This window comes from Salvelinus sp. IW2-2015, linkage group LG8, assembly GCF_002910315.2.
Source record: "Salvelinus sp. IW2-2015 linkage group LG8, ASM291031v2, whole genome shotgun sequence".
Taxonomy (NCBI): domain Eukaryota; kingdom Metazoa; phylum Chordata; class Actinopteri; order Salmoniformes; family Salmonidae; genus Salvelinus; species Salvelinus sp. IW2-2015.
The window spans coordinates 5,266,798-5,283,719 of NC_036848.1; the positions used below are offsets into that span (position 1 = coordinate 5,266,798).

Sequence of the window (16,922 nt, forward strand, 5' to 3'; positions counted from 1 at the left end):
AAAATAAATAAATACAGTATGGGGATGAGGTAGTTGGATGGGCTGTTTACAGATTGGCTATGTGCAGTGATCTGTGAGCTGCTCTGACAGCTGGTGCTTAAAGCTAGTGAGGGAGATATGAGTCTCCAGCTTCAGTGATTTTTGCAGTTCGTTCCAGTCATTGGCAGCAGAGAACTGGAAGGAAAGGCAGCCAAATGAGGAATTGGCTTTGGGGGTGGCCAGTGAGATATACCTGCTGGAGCGTGTGCAATGAGTGGGTGATGCTATGGTGACCAGTGAGCTGAGATAAGGTGGGGCTTTACCTAGCAGAGACTTGTAGATGACCTGGAGCCAGTGGGTTTGGCGACGAGTATGAAGCGAGGGTCAGCCAACGAGAGCGTACAAGTCGCAGTGGTGGGTAGTATATGGGGCTTTGGTGACAAAACGGATGGCACTGTGATAGACTGCATCCAATTTGTTGAGTAGAGTGTTGGAGGCTATTTTGTAAATGACATCGCCGAAGTCGAGGATTGGTAGGATGGTCAGTTTTACAAGGGTATGTTTGGCAGCTTGAGTGAAGGATGCTTTGTTGCGAAATAGGAAGCTGATTCTAGATTTAATTTTGGAGTGGAGATGCTTAATGTGAGTCTGGAAGGAGAGTTTACAGTCTAACCAGACACCTAGGTATTTGTAGTTGTCCACATATTCTAAGTCAGAACCGTCCAGAGTAGTGATGCTGGATGAACGGGCAGGTGCGGGCAGTGATCGGTTGAAGAGCATGTATTTAGTTTTACTTGCATTTAAGAGCAGTTGGAGGCCACGGAAGGAGAGTTGTATGGCATTGAAGCTCGTCTGGAGGTTAGTTAACAGTGTCCAAAGGGCCAGAAGTATACAGAATGGTGTCGTCTGCGTAGAGGTGGATCAGAGACTCACCAGCAGCAAGAGCGACATCATTGATGTATACAGAGAATTGAACCCTGTGGCACCCCCATAGAGACTGCCAGAGGTCCGGACAACAGGCCCTCCGATTTGACACACTGAACTCTATCAGAGAAGTAGTTGGTGAACCAGGCGAGGCAATCATTTGAGAAACCAAGGCTGTTGAGTTTGCCAAAAAGAATGTGGTGATTGACAGAGTCGAAAGCCTTGGCCAGGTCGATGAATACGGCTGCACAGTAATGTCTCTTATCGATGGCGGTTATGATATCATTTAGGGCCTTGAGTGTGGCTGAGGTTGTTATTACAATTATTATTATTAGGTTATTATTATATGTAATTATATGAAAGTGAGTACATCCACTGACCATCCACTCTGGGTCACTGAGTTATAATAAGAAGCTATGGGTGGTCTTTTAATTTGAAGGATAGGTCACATACCGGAAGCAATTATGAATCTGCTCGCCGCTCATTGGTTATTCAGATTAGTACGACGTCCCTTGGTCGTCACTAGTTACCACAGCTACAAAGTAGCTATATTGGCTGTCGTAAAAATGTATGAAAACCCTGCTTTTTGGGGTAAATTTACGGTTAGACATAATACGAGCAGTGTGATTTGGCTTATCTTTAAAACCAGGTTTTAAGAAGATACATTGTAGAAATAGACGGGGTTTAGTCATAATTATGACTTTGTGGATACTAGTGACAACCACGTCCCTTCCATGATTATCAACGTTACTGTTGCTGGCTACATCAAATAAAATATCGTCAGATAACGAACATTAATTGTAGTGTCAAGATGACTGCTTATAAACGTCCGCTGATGGGTAAGTAGTTACAGTAGCTGGCTAAATAAGCATCCAACGTTCGCTTGCTGGTGATGGTATGATAAAAGCTAGCTAACATTAGCTAGCGCATAACCGTTTGTGTCAAAATAACACGTTGCCTTGGATTTTGGACTTTTTCTATTCCTATGTAACGTTATGTGATCTTCCCAGACATATCTTTAGGGCGTTGACGTTAGCTATCTAGCTATGGGCTTCAGTAGCTAGCCAACTGTCAAGCCATAGGGTAAATCCATTGGAATTCAATTGTTTTTTGACATCGTGCCAAAACATCCAGGACTAGTTAAAGGTGCTCATTTGACTTATTTTGCATACACCGCCATACCATGAGACATCCATGTCTACTTCATCACTGGAAAATATAGCTAAACGGTTGAGTTTGCTATCATTAAAAAGCTTACAACAGGGTTGTCTAACGATTTAGAAAAGCATTTAAATAAATACAAATGTAAACCTTCAACGTCTAAAAACACAAACTCTTATTTGTTTATATAATCGTATGTTTACGCCGGTAACTCGGAAAAAACAAGCCCTGACTGGGGAAAATCGTTTTGAATGGTCATCGACTTGAAAATCCAACTCGGAACCTGAGGCATCTTTCTCTCTTTTTTTTTTTCTTCCATTAACAACAAATCAATACAGAGAGTACATGAGGGAACACACGTGTATATATAGATTATATACAAAGGACAATTGAGCTAGGGGGTACAATATCACATTACACAAAGACCTTAAGGGACATACATAAACTTATAATTCTAACAGCTTTTTTGTTAGAGTATTTAATTGTCTTAAAATAGTTGTTTTTGTAGTGTAAGAAAATGTGTTTTTTTGTTTGTACATTTACATTTAGTGAATATAATGAAATTAATTACATAAAAATGTTTCAGCTTATTCCTATCGTAGGTAAAGAATCCAAGCACAATAGTGTAAGACCTTCATAAAAGTGTTCAATTATAAATCTACTGATGTCTTGCCACAGTTTTCTTACATGAATACAATGCCAAAAAAGAAGCAACACTGTTTCTGGTTGGTCATTACAAAAGGAGCAATTTGAGTTGATGTTTTCCTTAAACTTCTTCATATAGTGGTTGGCAGGATAATATTTATGAATAATTTTAAAGGAAACTTCCTTAATTTTGTTAACAAGTATGTATGTGTGTGGCAACATCCAAACTTTTCCCCCAACAGATATTATCAATAAATCCATTCCAATAAGGCATGACATAAGGTATAGTTACAACATCCTGCTGAAACAAGGTTCGTATCGCTCTGTTGTTGAATGGACCAAAAGAGAAACAAATCTTTCCTACTGATGAGTCAACAGGGTCAATAGAAGGTAGGGTCAGGTCTTGACACGTTCCTGACTAATAGAGCAACACCTGAGGGAATGGCATCTAAAACAATTGCAAAATCCTTAGGTGTTACAGGGACCTTGTAAAGTGATAAGAATTCCTTATAACTGAGTAAAAGACCCTCTGCATTTACCAGTTGGCTCACCAATAAGATATTATTTCAGAACCAATATTCTAAAAACAAAGAAGTGTTTTTATACAATATATCCCTATTATTCCATATATAATATCTGTTTGGAGAAAAATTGTGTTTATAAATTAAGGACCATGACAAGAAAACCTGCCGATGAAAAGCAGAAAGTTTCACTGGAACTTTGTCAATATTATAATTGCAAAACAACATGAAGGTAAGGCCACCAAAAGTAGAGAAGACATGATGAGGAATAAAATTCCAGATAGAAATGAGTCTTCTTAGGAATTGTTTTATCCAATTGATCTTAAAAATATTATTTAAGTTAGTAAAGTCCAGTCCAAATTCATCCCACCATTCTCATAAGTGTTCATTACAACAGTTTTCCTAATGTAATGGATACGGTTTCTCCACAGAAAGTTGAAAAGCATCTGGTCTATCTCCTTGCTTATTTTACTGTCAAGATATAAAGATAGAGCGCCATATGTTAGCCTAGAGATACCTTCAGCCTTGGTTATGCGGACTCTACCTTTTAAAGATAAGTCCCTCTGTAGCCATTGATTTAGCTTCTTCTGTTTTTTTTTAATAAGAGGGTTAAAATGTAGTAAGCTTCTAGACTTCTGATCCTTTGTAATGGTTATGCCTAAATATGTAAATTCTTATTTTACTGGAATACCATAATATGAAGGTGTCACACAATCTTTGACAGCCATGAGTTCACATTTATTAATGTTAAGATATAGACCAGACGCTTTGGAAAAGGATTGTATCACATTGATCGATATGGGAATTTGGTTAGCGTCTTTCAGAAAAAGTGTAGTATCGTCAGCCAGCTGGCTTATAATAATTTCTTTACCAGCTATGTTCTTTCTAGATCTCCAATTGTCGGACCTGACTGTCACTGACGTCATGTTTTTTTTCTTCTTCCAAGTTCACAATTATTGAAAGCACTTGACCCTACTTTACATCGCTACAGTCCAAACGCGAAGAGCCCTCGGCCCTGAACCCTCATCCCCTGAATGACGTTTTATATCGTCACATCCGAGTGTACCTCAAATGTCGCTTACCCAAGCGAGGGAGAGTGATGATCGGAGAGGCAACGTCCTTGGTGGAAGTCTTGAAGTTGAGTTTAAAAATATACCTAGCAGCCTAACGTAGCTTGCACTCCTGTCAGGTAGCTAGCTACAGTTACCCATAGCTGGCTAGCTAGTTTTATAGCTTGGTCATTTATTCCAATACATTTCAGAATTCCCCCCCACATATGTTTATGAAGCTAGCAACGTTTTTATAGGCTCCTCACTACGAGACTACGCCAATTTCGCATTTACCAACGCTAAAATCAATGTAATCTATATTGACCCTTTTCCAGTACACGACACACTGACGTCATGCACAGATGTGCGCGACTCTTGGTGGCAGTAAGAAGGCCATCGCCATCTGCGCCCATTCAACATAACTTTAATCTAGACTTGTGTTACTTTTAAACACAACTTTTTTTCCTTAAGCTTACAATGATGTTGTTTTTCTTTCTTGAACAGTTGCTAAGGAATTTGGTTGTGCTCTTTGCAAAATAACTTTTGGATGCAGAAGTTGTTAGCCAGATGCTAACACTCATTGATATAGGCTGTAGCAAAAGCTATACCAAGAGCCATTTTGCTGGTTGATGTTGAAGTGTTTTTAAAAGTATAATGCAGTTGATTTGCGATGATGACACAAACATTATATTAAATAGGACATTCATACGAGCCTTAAAATGCAATTATAATCCAAAAGTGGTGTGAAATGCACGCATAAGCAACATGTAAATAGAGGCTTTTTTTTGCTGATGTTCTATAAGAACTCTTGTTCTGCCATCAACTTGCGCGCATCGCCCTCGTGCTGCAATGTTTGTAAACACAGAAATGGGTTTATATATATGTTTTAGCAAGCTTGAGTCATTTTGTTCTCACATGCCGAAAATGCAGCTATGTTGATTTAAATTGGACATGTTTGCATTGAATTTTGGGTCATATCAACCCCACAATTGATCAAAGTTCTTCACTCGCTTCCTCAAACTAAATCGAGGGCAGAGGGGGTAACGTTTGTGAATTGGGCCTCCACTTAAGATGGCAATCCAACAGCATCCATTTTCGATGGGGATTCCCCTGAGGAAAAGTGTGTAAAGGAAGTAAAATTAACGTGTTTGGACTGCATCTGAGGTTTTTTGTGTCGTTCCCACCATCAGTTGAGACAACATGCTATTGAATACAGGAGAACGAAGGTTACGTATGTGAGCTATTGGATCACTCCAATATGTAGATCAAGATCACTAAGGTAACCTGCCTAAATGACTACAGACCTGTAGCAGTCACGTCCGTAGCCATGAAGTGCTTTGAAAGGCTGGTAATGGCTCACAGTAACACCATTGTCCCATAAACCCTAGACCCACTCCAATTTGCATACCGCTCCAACAGATCCACAGATGATGCAATCTCTATTGCACTCCACACTGCCCTTTCCCACCTGGACAAAAGGAACACCTACGTGAGAATGCTATTCATTGACTATAGCTCAGCGTTCAACATCATAGTGCCCTCAAAGTTCATCACTAAGCTAAGGATCCTGGGACTAAACACCTCCCTCTGCAACTGGATCCTGGACTTCCTGACGGGCCGCCCCCAGGTGGTGAGGGTAGGTAGCAACACATCTGCCACGCTGATCCTCAACACTGGAGCCCCTCAGGGGTGCGTGCTCAGTCACCTCCTGTACTCCCTGTTCACCCACGACTGCATGGCCAAGCACAACTCCAACACCATCATTAAGTTTGCAGAGGAAACAACAGTGGTAGGCCTGAGACAGCCTATAGGGAGGTCAGAGACCTGGCCGGGTGGTGCCAGAATAACAACCTATCCCTCAACGTGATCAAGACAAAGGAGATTGTGGACTACAGGAAAAGGAGGACCGAGCACGCCCCCATTCTCATCGACGGGGCTGTAGTGGAGCAGGTTGAGAGCTTCAAGTTCCTTGGCGTCCACATCACCAACAAACTAACATGGTCCAAGCACACCAAGACAGTCGTGAAGAGGGCATGACAAAACCTATTCCCCCTCAGGAGACTGAAAAGATTTGGCATGGGTCCTCAGATTCTCAAATGTTTCTACAGCTGCAACATCGAGAGCACCCTGACTGGTTGCATTACTGCCTCCGACCGTGAGGCACTACAGGGGTGTGCGTGCCACCCAGAACCTCTACACCAGGTGGTGTCAGAGGAAGGCCCTAAAAATTGTCAAAGACCCCAGTCATAGACTGTTCTCTCTGCTACCGCATGGCAAGCGGTACCGGAGAGCCAAGTCTAGGACCAAAATGCTACTCAACAGAAGCCTTTTGGTCCCCAAGCCATAAGACTCATGAACAGGTAATCAAATGGCTACCCAGACTATTTGCATTGTGTCCCACCACCCAATTCGGCGCACGTGACAAATAAACTTTGATTTGATGAAAGCCTGCTCCAGAGAGCTCAGGACTTCAGACTGGGGCAAAGGTTTACCTTCTAACAGGACAACGACCCTAAGCACACAGCCAAGACAAAGTAGGAGTGGCTTAGGGACAAGTCTCTGAATGTCCTGAGTGCCCCAGCCAGAGCCCGGACTTGAACCCGATCGAACATCTCTGGAGAGACCTGACAATAGCTGTGCAGCGACGCTCCCCATCCAACCTGACAGAGCTTAGAGGATCTGCAGAGAAGAATGGGAGAAACTCCCCAAATACAGGTGTTCCAATTTTGTAGTGTCATACCCAAGAAGACTCGAGGTTCTAATCACTGCTTAAGGTGCTTCAACAAAGTACTGAGTAAAGGGTCAGAATAGTTATGTAAATATGATATTTCCGTTTTTTTTATACATTTGCAAAATTGTCTAAAAACCTGTTTTTGCTTTTACATTATCCGGTATTGTGTGTAGATAGATTGAAGAGGGGGAAAAAACAATTTAATCAATTTTAGAATCAGGCTGTAACATAACAAAATGTAGAAAAGGTCAAGGGGTCTGAATACTTTCCGAATGCACTGTACACTCTAACATAGAGCTCTTACCAAGTGAATCCTCTCTGTAATGAGCCGTGAAGAGGAAGAGGTGGAAGGAGTGTGGCGGCACTGAGCCGCAGCACTACCCGCTGCACAGGACTAATCTGACATTCTTACTCGGAATGTATCCTGCCGAATAGAAGGATACCATGTTGGAGTGATCCAATATAGTGTCATTTCAATCATATAAATGTAATTAATAGAATGGACTTATCCCTTCAGACCACTGCAATTTAGCTGGTACACCATTGAAATTGAATGGACCGTTTTACGTGTAATCTCTAGCATAAAGATGGCCGCTGGTCCACCCACTGTCGAATGTAAACTTAAATGGTCTATTCTATTATCTATATTTCAATATTTTTCCTATGGAGTATTGACAGTATAATTTAAACAGATGTTCCCATTCAAGTCAACATTCTGTTATGTGTGGACCTCCAACCATCTTTGTGGTACAATTTGAAAGTATAATTTTTTTTTCAATTGTATTCCCATTTTAGTACATTTTATCAGCCAAAACATGACACCCACCCTGTATTCAAGAGGATGTTGTCTCAACCGACGGCAGGCACAACACAAAAACCTCAGCTGATTTTTAAATTGGGTTTAAGCTACAGCATATGCGAATATGGAAAAGAAATCTACGTTTATGCATTTTTTGATATTAAAAAAACATTTTTATAAAAAAATATATATTTTAAAATATAATAAAATAGTTGGATAACGTTGTTTGTAAACTTTTAAATGATATAAATCTGAACCGTTTATTTTTTCCAGTGATGAAGACATGGATGTCAGATGGTATGGTGGGGTATGCAAAATAGGTCAACTTTGAGCACCTTTATCTCTTGAATGTTTTTGCATTGAGGTCCAAAGAGTCACTTTCTGAGCACTTCTACAATGGGCAAATGTGTATGGAAGCTTTCATTCAAATTCAAAGGGATGCTTTCAAAAAGTGATTGAATTCAAATGGATTTACCCCATACACATACTGTACTGTTTTGGCTTGGCTGTGCTGAATTACCTTTGACCTGCCACTGGGTGTAGGAACTGTCACATGAGGAACAGGCTAATCAGCGCTAAGGACAGAGGGAGGCACATTAACTTCCTGACAACAACAAGATGAGGATTTCAAAGCGCTGTGGCTCCAACAGGTACATATTATTAGTTAGTTCACCCTATTTATTAATAATCAGTAGCTAAATGAAGACACTATTGAAACCCTGTTTTACAGAGTTCCAACTGCCTGCTTGATGACTCATTCAGTTGTTACTCAGTTATTATTAGGCTACTCCAGGTGCTTGCATGTCCCTGTGTCAGGAATGAGCTCATGGGCATTTCACCATGCGGCCACAAATTTGTTTAGAAATACTAGCTTAATTTCCTTACCTGGCTCAGAAGCACACTGTACATAACTTGTCCTGGAGGCATTACGTCATGATCATGTATGATATTATATATAAAGAAGCATTGTTCTTGATGGATAGTGTAACAGTGAACATATTATTCTTGCAGACGTTTGTTGTTGCCCTTGATGGTCCTTGGGTTGATGATCTTACTGGCAGTTGTAACCCTTAATTGGTTTGATACTGAATCACAGATGCCTTTGGCATGGCACGTGGATCCCAACCACCGAAAGGTAAGGCTCTTCATCTATGTTTGTAAACGTTCAGCGATGACTTTCGTTTTTTTTTTTTTTTTTTTAACTAGGCAAGTCAGTTAAGAACAAATTCTTATTTACAATGACGCCAAACCCGGACGACGCTGGGCCAATTGTGTGCCGCCCTATGGGACTCCCAAGGGCGGCACACAATTACATTGTTTTATTACTTCATTGTTTATAAACAAAGCTTATATTTTGAGTTCTGATGGGGTGTATAGTACAGTTGAGCTAAGCTCATGAGGCATTTATAAGTTATATTCTTCAAGAATCAATGCGTCGTTATCATGAATTGGAAAGTCCAAAAAATGTATTTATCAATTGTAGATAGCTCCTTTTAATGTGTTTATTTATAGTGGTGAATTTGATACAATTATATGATCTTTCCAGCTTGTGCACTCTTTTGTACGGGGTGTTCTTTCGAACCAGTGCAGACCAGCCTTTGCCAGAAAGGGAGTAGAAGCAAGGCTCCAGATTTCTAGTCATGTGACTGATCCTTTCCTGTGGCGGGACACACTGCTGACTCCAGAGATGTTCAAGTACCCCCCACCATTCGGGTTCCGTGACATGCATGGCAAACTGAAGGATGTTCTCAACCTCCTCCCTGCTCAACCAGAGCAGCTGAAGAAAGAGTGCAGACGCTGTGTGGTCATGGGAAATGGAGGAATCCTCCGTGGCCTTGAGCTGGGCACCCTGCTTGACCAGTTTGATGTTGTCATTAGGTGAGACTACACCTGCTTTGTGTACCTGGATTTTCAAATGGCTCATCTCTAGACCAGGCAGTGAATTCACCTTTGACCAGCAATTTATTGTCACACATTAAGATTAAGGTCACTTTATTGGCATGCAAGGTCCAACCGAAATGACTTCTGCTTTTAACCCAACCCCTCCGTAAGACACACATACACGTACATATACAGGCTTTGGAGGTGTGGAGGGCTGCCACACTAGGCACCCGGGGAGCAGTTGTTGTGGGGGGTTAAGTGCTTTACTCAAGGGTACAATGGTAGGCAATGGCATCTAGCATTTGATACCAGTAACCCTCAGGTTGCCAGCTCACTTCCCGGTAGATTTTCCGCTTTGGACCCAGAATTCGAACTAGCAACCCTCTGGTTGCTGGCTCGCCTCTCTAACCGTCAGGTTACCTGCCGCCCCCTGCCGCTTATCAACAGGATGAGACTTTCTGTGGAACAGAGGTCATCACTATAATGATAACATTTCTAAGTAAGAAGGGTAGAACTGTTATAGTATATCATTGTTGATTCATCCAAAGAGCGAATGGTTACATGAGTGGACCTGTGTCACGTTGACATTCTGTTCACTGCGCCACAGGCTAAATAGTGGTCCTTTGAGGAACTACAGTAAAGACGTGGGGAACCGGACCTCCATCCGGATGAGCTACCCAGAGGGAAGCCCCAAGGTCTGGGAAGATGTGGACCCTGAGCTGCAGTTTGTGGCGGTGGTCTACAAGGCTGTAGACTTCAATTGGATCAGAGCAATGATCAACAGACAGAGAGTTGTGAGTTGTAAAGCCCACCACCAGAAACATGAACAAAATATTAATTTAAAGAAAAAGGGAATGAAATCAGGTAATGTACAGACATGGCTGAGCGATTTGAAATGCAAATTCAGACACTGCCTACTACTTTACCTAACATTAGATTTGTTTTTGTTTCAGTCCCTTTGGGACTGGCTGTTTTTCTGGCAGAAAGTGCCAGAGAAGATTCCAGTAGACCTATCAAAGTTCCGTTTGTTGAATCTGGAGATCATCAGGCAGATGGCGATGGACCTGTTAGCCTACCCCTCCCCACAGCAACGCCTCTGGGGCTGGGACCAGGTCAGACAACCTTTCACCAGTTAAACAGCGCACATTACACCATTACACTGAAGACTTGCAAAACATTTTCATACCCTAACTAAACTGAAATTAAAGGAACAATAATAAAAAAAGCTTTGATGTATAGACATAATGGGCCGTTTTGGAAGAGTTCTCTACTAGTCGGATATTCTATGCACATAATCATCCCAGTTGGTAGAATGTTTATCTTTGCCATCCCCTGGCAAGATAAAGGAGACTCAATATTGACTGTTCAAATTGTGGGTGTAAAAAATGTGTCAATGCCTTTTCTGTAAACTGATTGTTCTGCTAGCAACCAGCAGCAATCTTTACCTGGAGCACATGTTTCTTTGGCCCAGGAGAGGGCCGTGCCTGTTTTCAAATACATTTTGTATTCACTGTCCTCTATACCTTGCTGACATTGTTTGCTCTCCTCTTTGTGCAGAACGTGCCCACCATGGGCATCTCAGCCCTCAACCTGGCCACCTACCTGTGTGACGAGGTCAGCCTAGCAGGCTTTGGTTACAACCTCAGCCAGAAGGAGATGCCCCTGCATTACTATGACAATATACCCATGACGGCTATGCTGGAGCAGAACATGCACAACGTGGACCGTGAGAGGGCTCTCCTCCAGAGCCTGGTGAGGGAAGGGACTGTATCAGACCTCACAGGGGGCCTGCACTGCACCTTCTGCCCCAGCTGAAAGAGACTGATCTAGGCCTGCAGCGCAGCTAGCGACACACCAACGATCTACCTTCCACTGACTTATCATTCCAAAACGTTTCACCCTGAGAACAGCATTCCAATTTAATTCCATGGAATTCAAAAAGTTGATTGAGACTATGGATCTGGGGACTTGACTGAAAACTCTTCTATGTTCTAGTGCATGCCAGCATATTGATTCTGCATGGACTAGATGTGCCGACATGATGGGGAACAGTGAAGCTGTACACTTCTCCCCTGCGCAGTTGAAAACGACAAGCCTAAAGATGTACTAGTACAGCTTTTACAAATCCCTCTATAAGGGAAGTATTATCACTGCTAAACTTAAATGTTTTTTGTATTTTAAGAGCTAATGGATAATTACTTAATTAAATCTTAGCATAAAGTTGATGCTAAAAAGTGTACAAACATTACCATAATTATTGTGAAGAATGAACAGATTGACTAACAACAGATAATTAACATTAGCTTTTTTATGCTTTTGATTTTAAGTTGAATGTCCAGTTTGTTCACGAGATGTCTGAATTTGGTTGTGTTTTTACATTTTTCTAATGTAATTATTAGATTATTTTTATTATAATAATGTATGTTCTCAGTGCTTGACTTGGATACAGGAGCTCTACAATACTTTTCAAGATAATATTCTATAAGAGGAACAGGAGCTCAAGCAGTAATTTGAGGTGCTGGCACTTGGCTCCGGTGAGCTTGTGCCCAAATAATTTTATAAAAAATTATTGAATGTTTTGTTTTTTAATGTCGCCATAATTGGCCTGGTTGTCAGTAAAGAAAAAAGATTTGAACTTACAGTATGAATTACTGACATTTTATTTTTGTGTCAAATTGCCAGTTGGCAACCTATCCCTTACAGGATTAATTGAGACACAAACAAACATTACGATAATTCAGTAATAATTATTCTGGTGTTCTGTGCAGTGCGCACTGCATAAAGACTGAAAAATAAATCGATAGTAAATAAGATTTGCCAAGGAATAAACAAACAGGGCTCCCAGGTGGCGCAACGGTCTAAGGCACTGCATCTCAGTGCTAGAGGCGTCACTACAGACCCTGGTTCGATTCCAGGCTGTATCACAACCGGCTGTGATTGGGAGTCCCATAGGGTGGCACACAATTGGCCAAGTATCGTTAGGGTTTGGCAGGGGTAGGGTGCCATCGTAAATAAGAATTTGTTCTTAACTGACTTGCCTAGTTAAATAAAACATAATTATATCACTAAAGCAGGGAAAATAATACAAATACTGATAAATCCAGAAGAATTTAAAGAAAGGCCTTTGAACCCAGTCTGGCACAAAGAGAAGATTCAAATGGGAGGCAGGCCAGCACACAACCTATATATGCATGTGCCATTTGGAAAATATTTTTATAATTTAATTATCGGTCACTGTTTTTCTTTTATTCCAGGCTTTATCAAAAGATTCCACAAACGGAAATACACAATGGACAGTTTCTCCTCATGGCTCAGCCACATACTGCCAGGGTATATCTGGTGGGCTTTCTCCTCATGGCTGAGCCACATAATGCCAGGGTATATTTGGTGGGCTTTCTGGAATAAGGACACGTGCATATCGTGGTAGAAAGGGCCATAGAGGATCAAATTAATATAATTCTCTATTTCATTGAGGTCACAATGGTTACATAGTGTTTCCACTTCCATTTCACCACAATACTGACCTGTTTCAATACGCAGAGACAATATCCCTGATCTTAGCTGTTTCAATACGCAGAGACAATATCCCTGATTTTAGCTGTTTCAATACGCAGAGACAATATCCCTGATTTTAGCTGTTTCAATACGCAGAGACAATATCCCTGATCTTAGCTGTTTCAATACGCAGAGGCAATATCCCTGATCTTACATAGCGATCTCTTGCTTTTCAGAGGTTGTACATTATATTTCTCACACACAAATTCCCCCTTAATGAAAAGGTTTATGATTAATCTCCACTTATTTATTTTCATATTGCATCATCAGTTGTTTTTTAATAGCATCTATGTCTCACTTCATTTGGTTTTCGTACAACTGTTCACAGTCAGACTGTTGGAAAATGTCAGACATTTCAGCTGCCAAGGCTCCCCCTATGGAGAGATCTCATTGAAAAACGCTGCTGGCTATTCTGGCAATTGGCATGTCCAATAGTCTATTCCAATGTCTCACCATACAAGCCTTCCATCTCACCTCACAGGATTCCCAGCTCATGTCCCAGTTATTTCCAGTATAGGTGCAAACTTGTGGATACCTAAAAAAAATAACGTACTGCTCTGTTATGGACGTGTTAATTTTTGAGATACCTCTTAGCACCCTACACTCCTGCTGAATAGTCCAGAACAGGACACACGCATGTCTGATACAGTTTGGAATATGTAGTGTAACCAATATCTTTGAGTGTTTTTGTTTTGCCTATAACTCCAAGAGCTCTACTTGCTGAGTCGGCCAGGGCAGATGTGCCATATAGAAAGGTCATATGTTCATCAAAATAAAGACCCAAATATTTATAATTGCTAGTAACCTTGCATTTCTTCACCAAAACACACCTGAAAAACACTTCTCTTGGTACCCGGTTTTCTAAAATGCAATATCTGTTTGTTTTTCTGATTCTCATGCGTCTCCATCTTTTGCACCAATTGACTGTACATAATACCATTTTCTGCAGGTCTTGTTCAGTTTCTGCCATTAAAATAATATCATCAGCATATAAGAGGATACTTAAAATGTCATCATATTTTACTATTTAATTTATTTTGCCAAATCATTCATGAACATAGCAAACAGAGTCTGTGATAAGGCATCTCCTTGTTTTACACCCAAGGATGTGGGAAACCAATCTGTACCATGTTGATTAACACGCAGGCAGTTAGTGCTTTGTAGAGAGACTGGATTGCGTGATAAAATTTCCATCAACCCTGTCTTTATCAAACTATAGGCTTAAATAATGTATATTTGTCATGGAACATATCAGAACCCTTTTCGTTTGCCTTTGTAGTAGACCAAAGTGGTTCAATTCCCCCTGCAGTAATTCTATTCTTCCATTAGATGGAGTGGAAAGTACTGTAGTCTGCTACATGTATCATATATGGGCTCCCGAGTGGCTCAGCGGTCTAAGACACTGCATCTCAGTGCTAGAGGCGTCACTACAGACACCCTGGTTCTGTGGTGGTGTTTGTGGCTCAGCGGTCTAAGACACTGCATCTCAGTGCTAGAGGCGTCACTACAGACACCCTGATTTGATTCCAGGCTGTATCACAACTGGCCATGATTGGAAGTCCCATAGGGCGGCGCACAATTGGCCCAGCGTCGTCCGGGTTTGGCCGGTGAAGGCCGTCATTGTAGATGAGAATAAGTTCTTAACTGGTTAGTTAAATAAAGGTTCAATATATATTTTTTAAATATATTAGGGCTTCAAAAACTTGTTTTCATCATCCCAAGCTCCTGTTCCAGCACAGGATTAGTTCTATAGTCGATAATGATTAACATTAGACTTGATGTGTGTGTTTAGGATGTTCGCTCAGGTCAAGTTTTCCCTAGGGTCCCAAACTAGTAAACATGTCCCCTTTTATTTCATACATAATGTTCTCTTCATCACGATGGGAATATTCAGTGTAATTTATTTTTTAAGAGAGCACATTGTTAAACTATCTTTAAATTGGAACATTAATAAGTTAAATCTACACATTCAACAATGTGTTGGTTGTGTATATTTTCACTGTTTTCAGATGAGATTGATTCCTGGCCGCCACAGCTTGCTTTCCATTTGCTCTGCCTCTTTTTCCAGACAGACAGAAGTTGTATATACAGGATACTGGTGTTTCCTCTCCGGCTCCAGACCCAATTTTAAGGACTGTAAAAGCCTGAACGGTTTCCAGCTTCCAAAGCTTAGCAACGCTAGAAGAAAACAGATTGCTTTCACTGACAATGTGCTCGGGTAAATACCTTGAAAACCAGGTTTTCCTGTTTCTAATGTTGTTAGATATACTATTCAGTTATATAAAATATCTACTATTAATTAAAATTCTCCTCTGTATGAGAAGTGAAAGTAAAGTACTTATTTTCTTGATAATACAACACATGGGCCCTTTATTACAGGATAATTAAATTAATCTATTAGAATATATTTGCAATTACATCATGACTTTTGTTCCCTTTTAGAAAAGTAAGTTATTTTAATATTTGTAACTTGTTAATGTAAAGAAAGTTCTTTGTTGAAAAGGCACAAGGTAATGTAATGCAGAACAACATCATTCAATCCTCTCTGTTGACCTTTGGATCCAGTATCCTATGCAAATAGACTATACAAATTACCATTACACATTTTTGAGCTGTTGCCAAATTCTATTAAATGGACCGGAAAATACTAATCGATTATCTTGTAGGGCACCAACAGTGGTGATCTTGACAAGTCCTCTCTATGACGTGCCTCAAAAAGACGTATTGTAGTCTAGGATTAAGAGAACACAACACATGAACACATCAAGATTTAGACACACATACACGAGGTAGATTCAGATAGAAAATGAAATGACTTTCTTTCATGATCATCGTCATAATTACAACTTTGTTTTGAGGGAAGCTTGACAGCTGCTATAAGCTGTTTAAAGGTGTAGTGTGTGATTGTTGTGTGAGATTTAGGTTGGCAGTACTTGAGATAATGATTTAAAGATGTTAGAGGTGTTTAATGATCATGCATATCCATTCAAATAAATTAACAACAGTTCCTTTATTTTTGGTTAAAAAGTGCTTGATTAGCACACAACAGTCAGAGATTTGTCATTAGAAAAGGCCAGCTGAAAGGCAGGTCACTTTTAAATGTGTCAATCTGGGATATTTTAAAATACTGAGCTCAGGTAGCAGACAATAACCCATGTAACTTAATTCATATTTCAAAACATAAAAACAGTTGCTGAATAAAATACCATTACTATGTCATTTTAAGTTATCTTGTAATCAAATATATGTTACTAGCGCTTTCACTAGTTAGCTTCCATCAAGCAGAAATTACCAATCATACTATAAAGAAAAACAACAATCTGTATGTCATTGAAAAGGCATCGGGGTTCATAGTTGAATAAAACTGTCATAATCACTGTTATGAACGGTTATAATCACTGCTGTCTCTGCCTCCAATTGTCATATGATTGAACAATCTGATTTCATCCACCAGGCGTGTTTGCTTAAAGAACATCAATGCTGTCTCACACTTTTAACTCTTCAAACATCAACCGAATGAGATTCATTCCAACTCACGCCGGGCAGAAACATATCCATAACTGGAGATTCTTGATATTTCTGCTAGCTCAACAGGTAGGCCTATGAAATTAGGTCCATCATACTGTATGTCCAAGTGACTGGTTGTAGTCTCCTCCAGGAGTGACCTTGAATAACCT

At 40.5% G+C, this 16,922-nt stretch overlaps 1 protein-coding gene across 2 annotated transcripts; it reads left to right on the forward strand.

Annotated features, from left to right (window-relative positions):
- The first annotated feature begins 1,435 nt into the window (after positions 1-1,435).
- st3gal5 (ST3 beta-galactoside alpha-2,3-sialyltransferase 5) lies at positions 1,436-14,039 on the forward strand. Of its 2 annotated transcripts, none has more exons than XM_070444704.1 (7): positions 1,436-1,742; positions 8,353-8,459; positions 8,821-8,944; positions 9,356-9,687; positions 10,298-10,554; positions 10,644-10,802; positions 11,248-14,039. In XM_070444704.1, exons 2-7 carry the CDS (start codon positions 8,428-8,430, stop codon positions 11,298-11,300), a joined length of 957 nt encoding a protein of 318 aa, XP_070300805.1. In that variant the 5' UTR covers positions 1,436-1,742; positions 8,353-8,427; the 3' UTR covers positions 11,301-14,039. The 2 variants fall into 2 exon arrangements, with proteins under 2 accessions (XP_070300805.1, XP_023848002.1); XM_023992234.2 differs by having other exon boundaries at positions 1,439-1,742; positions 10,298-10,484.
- Positions 14,040-16,922: the final 2,883 nt, after the last annotated feature.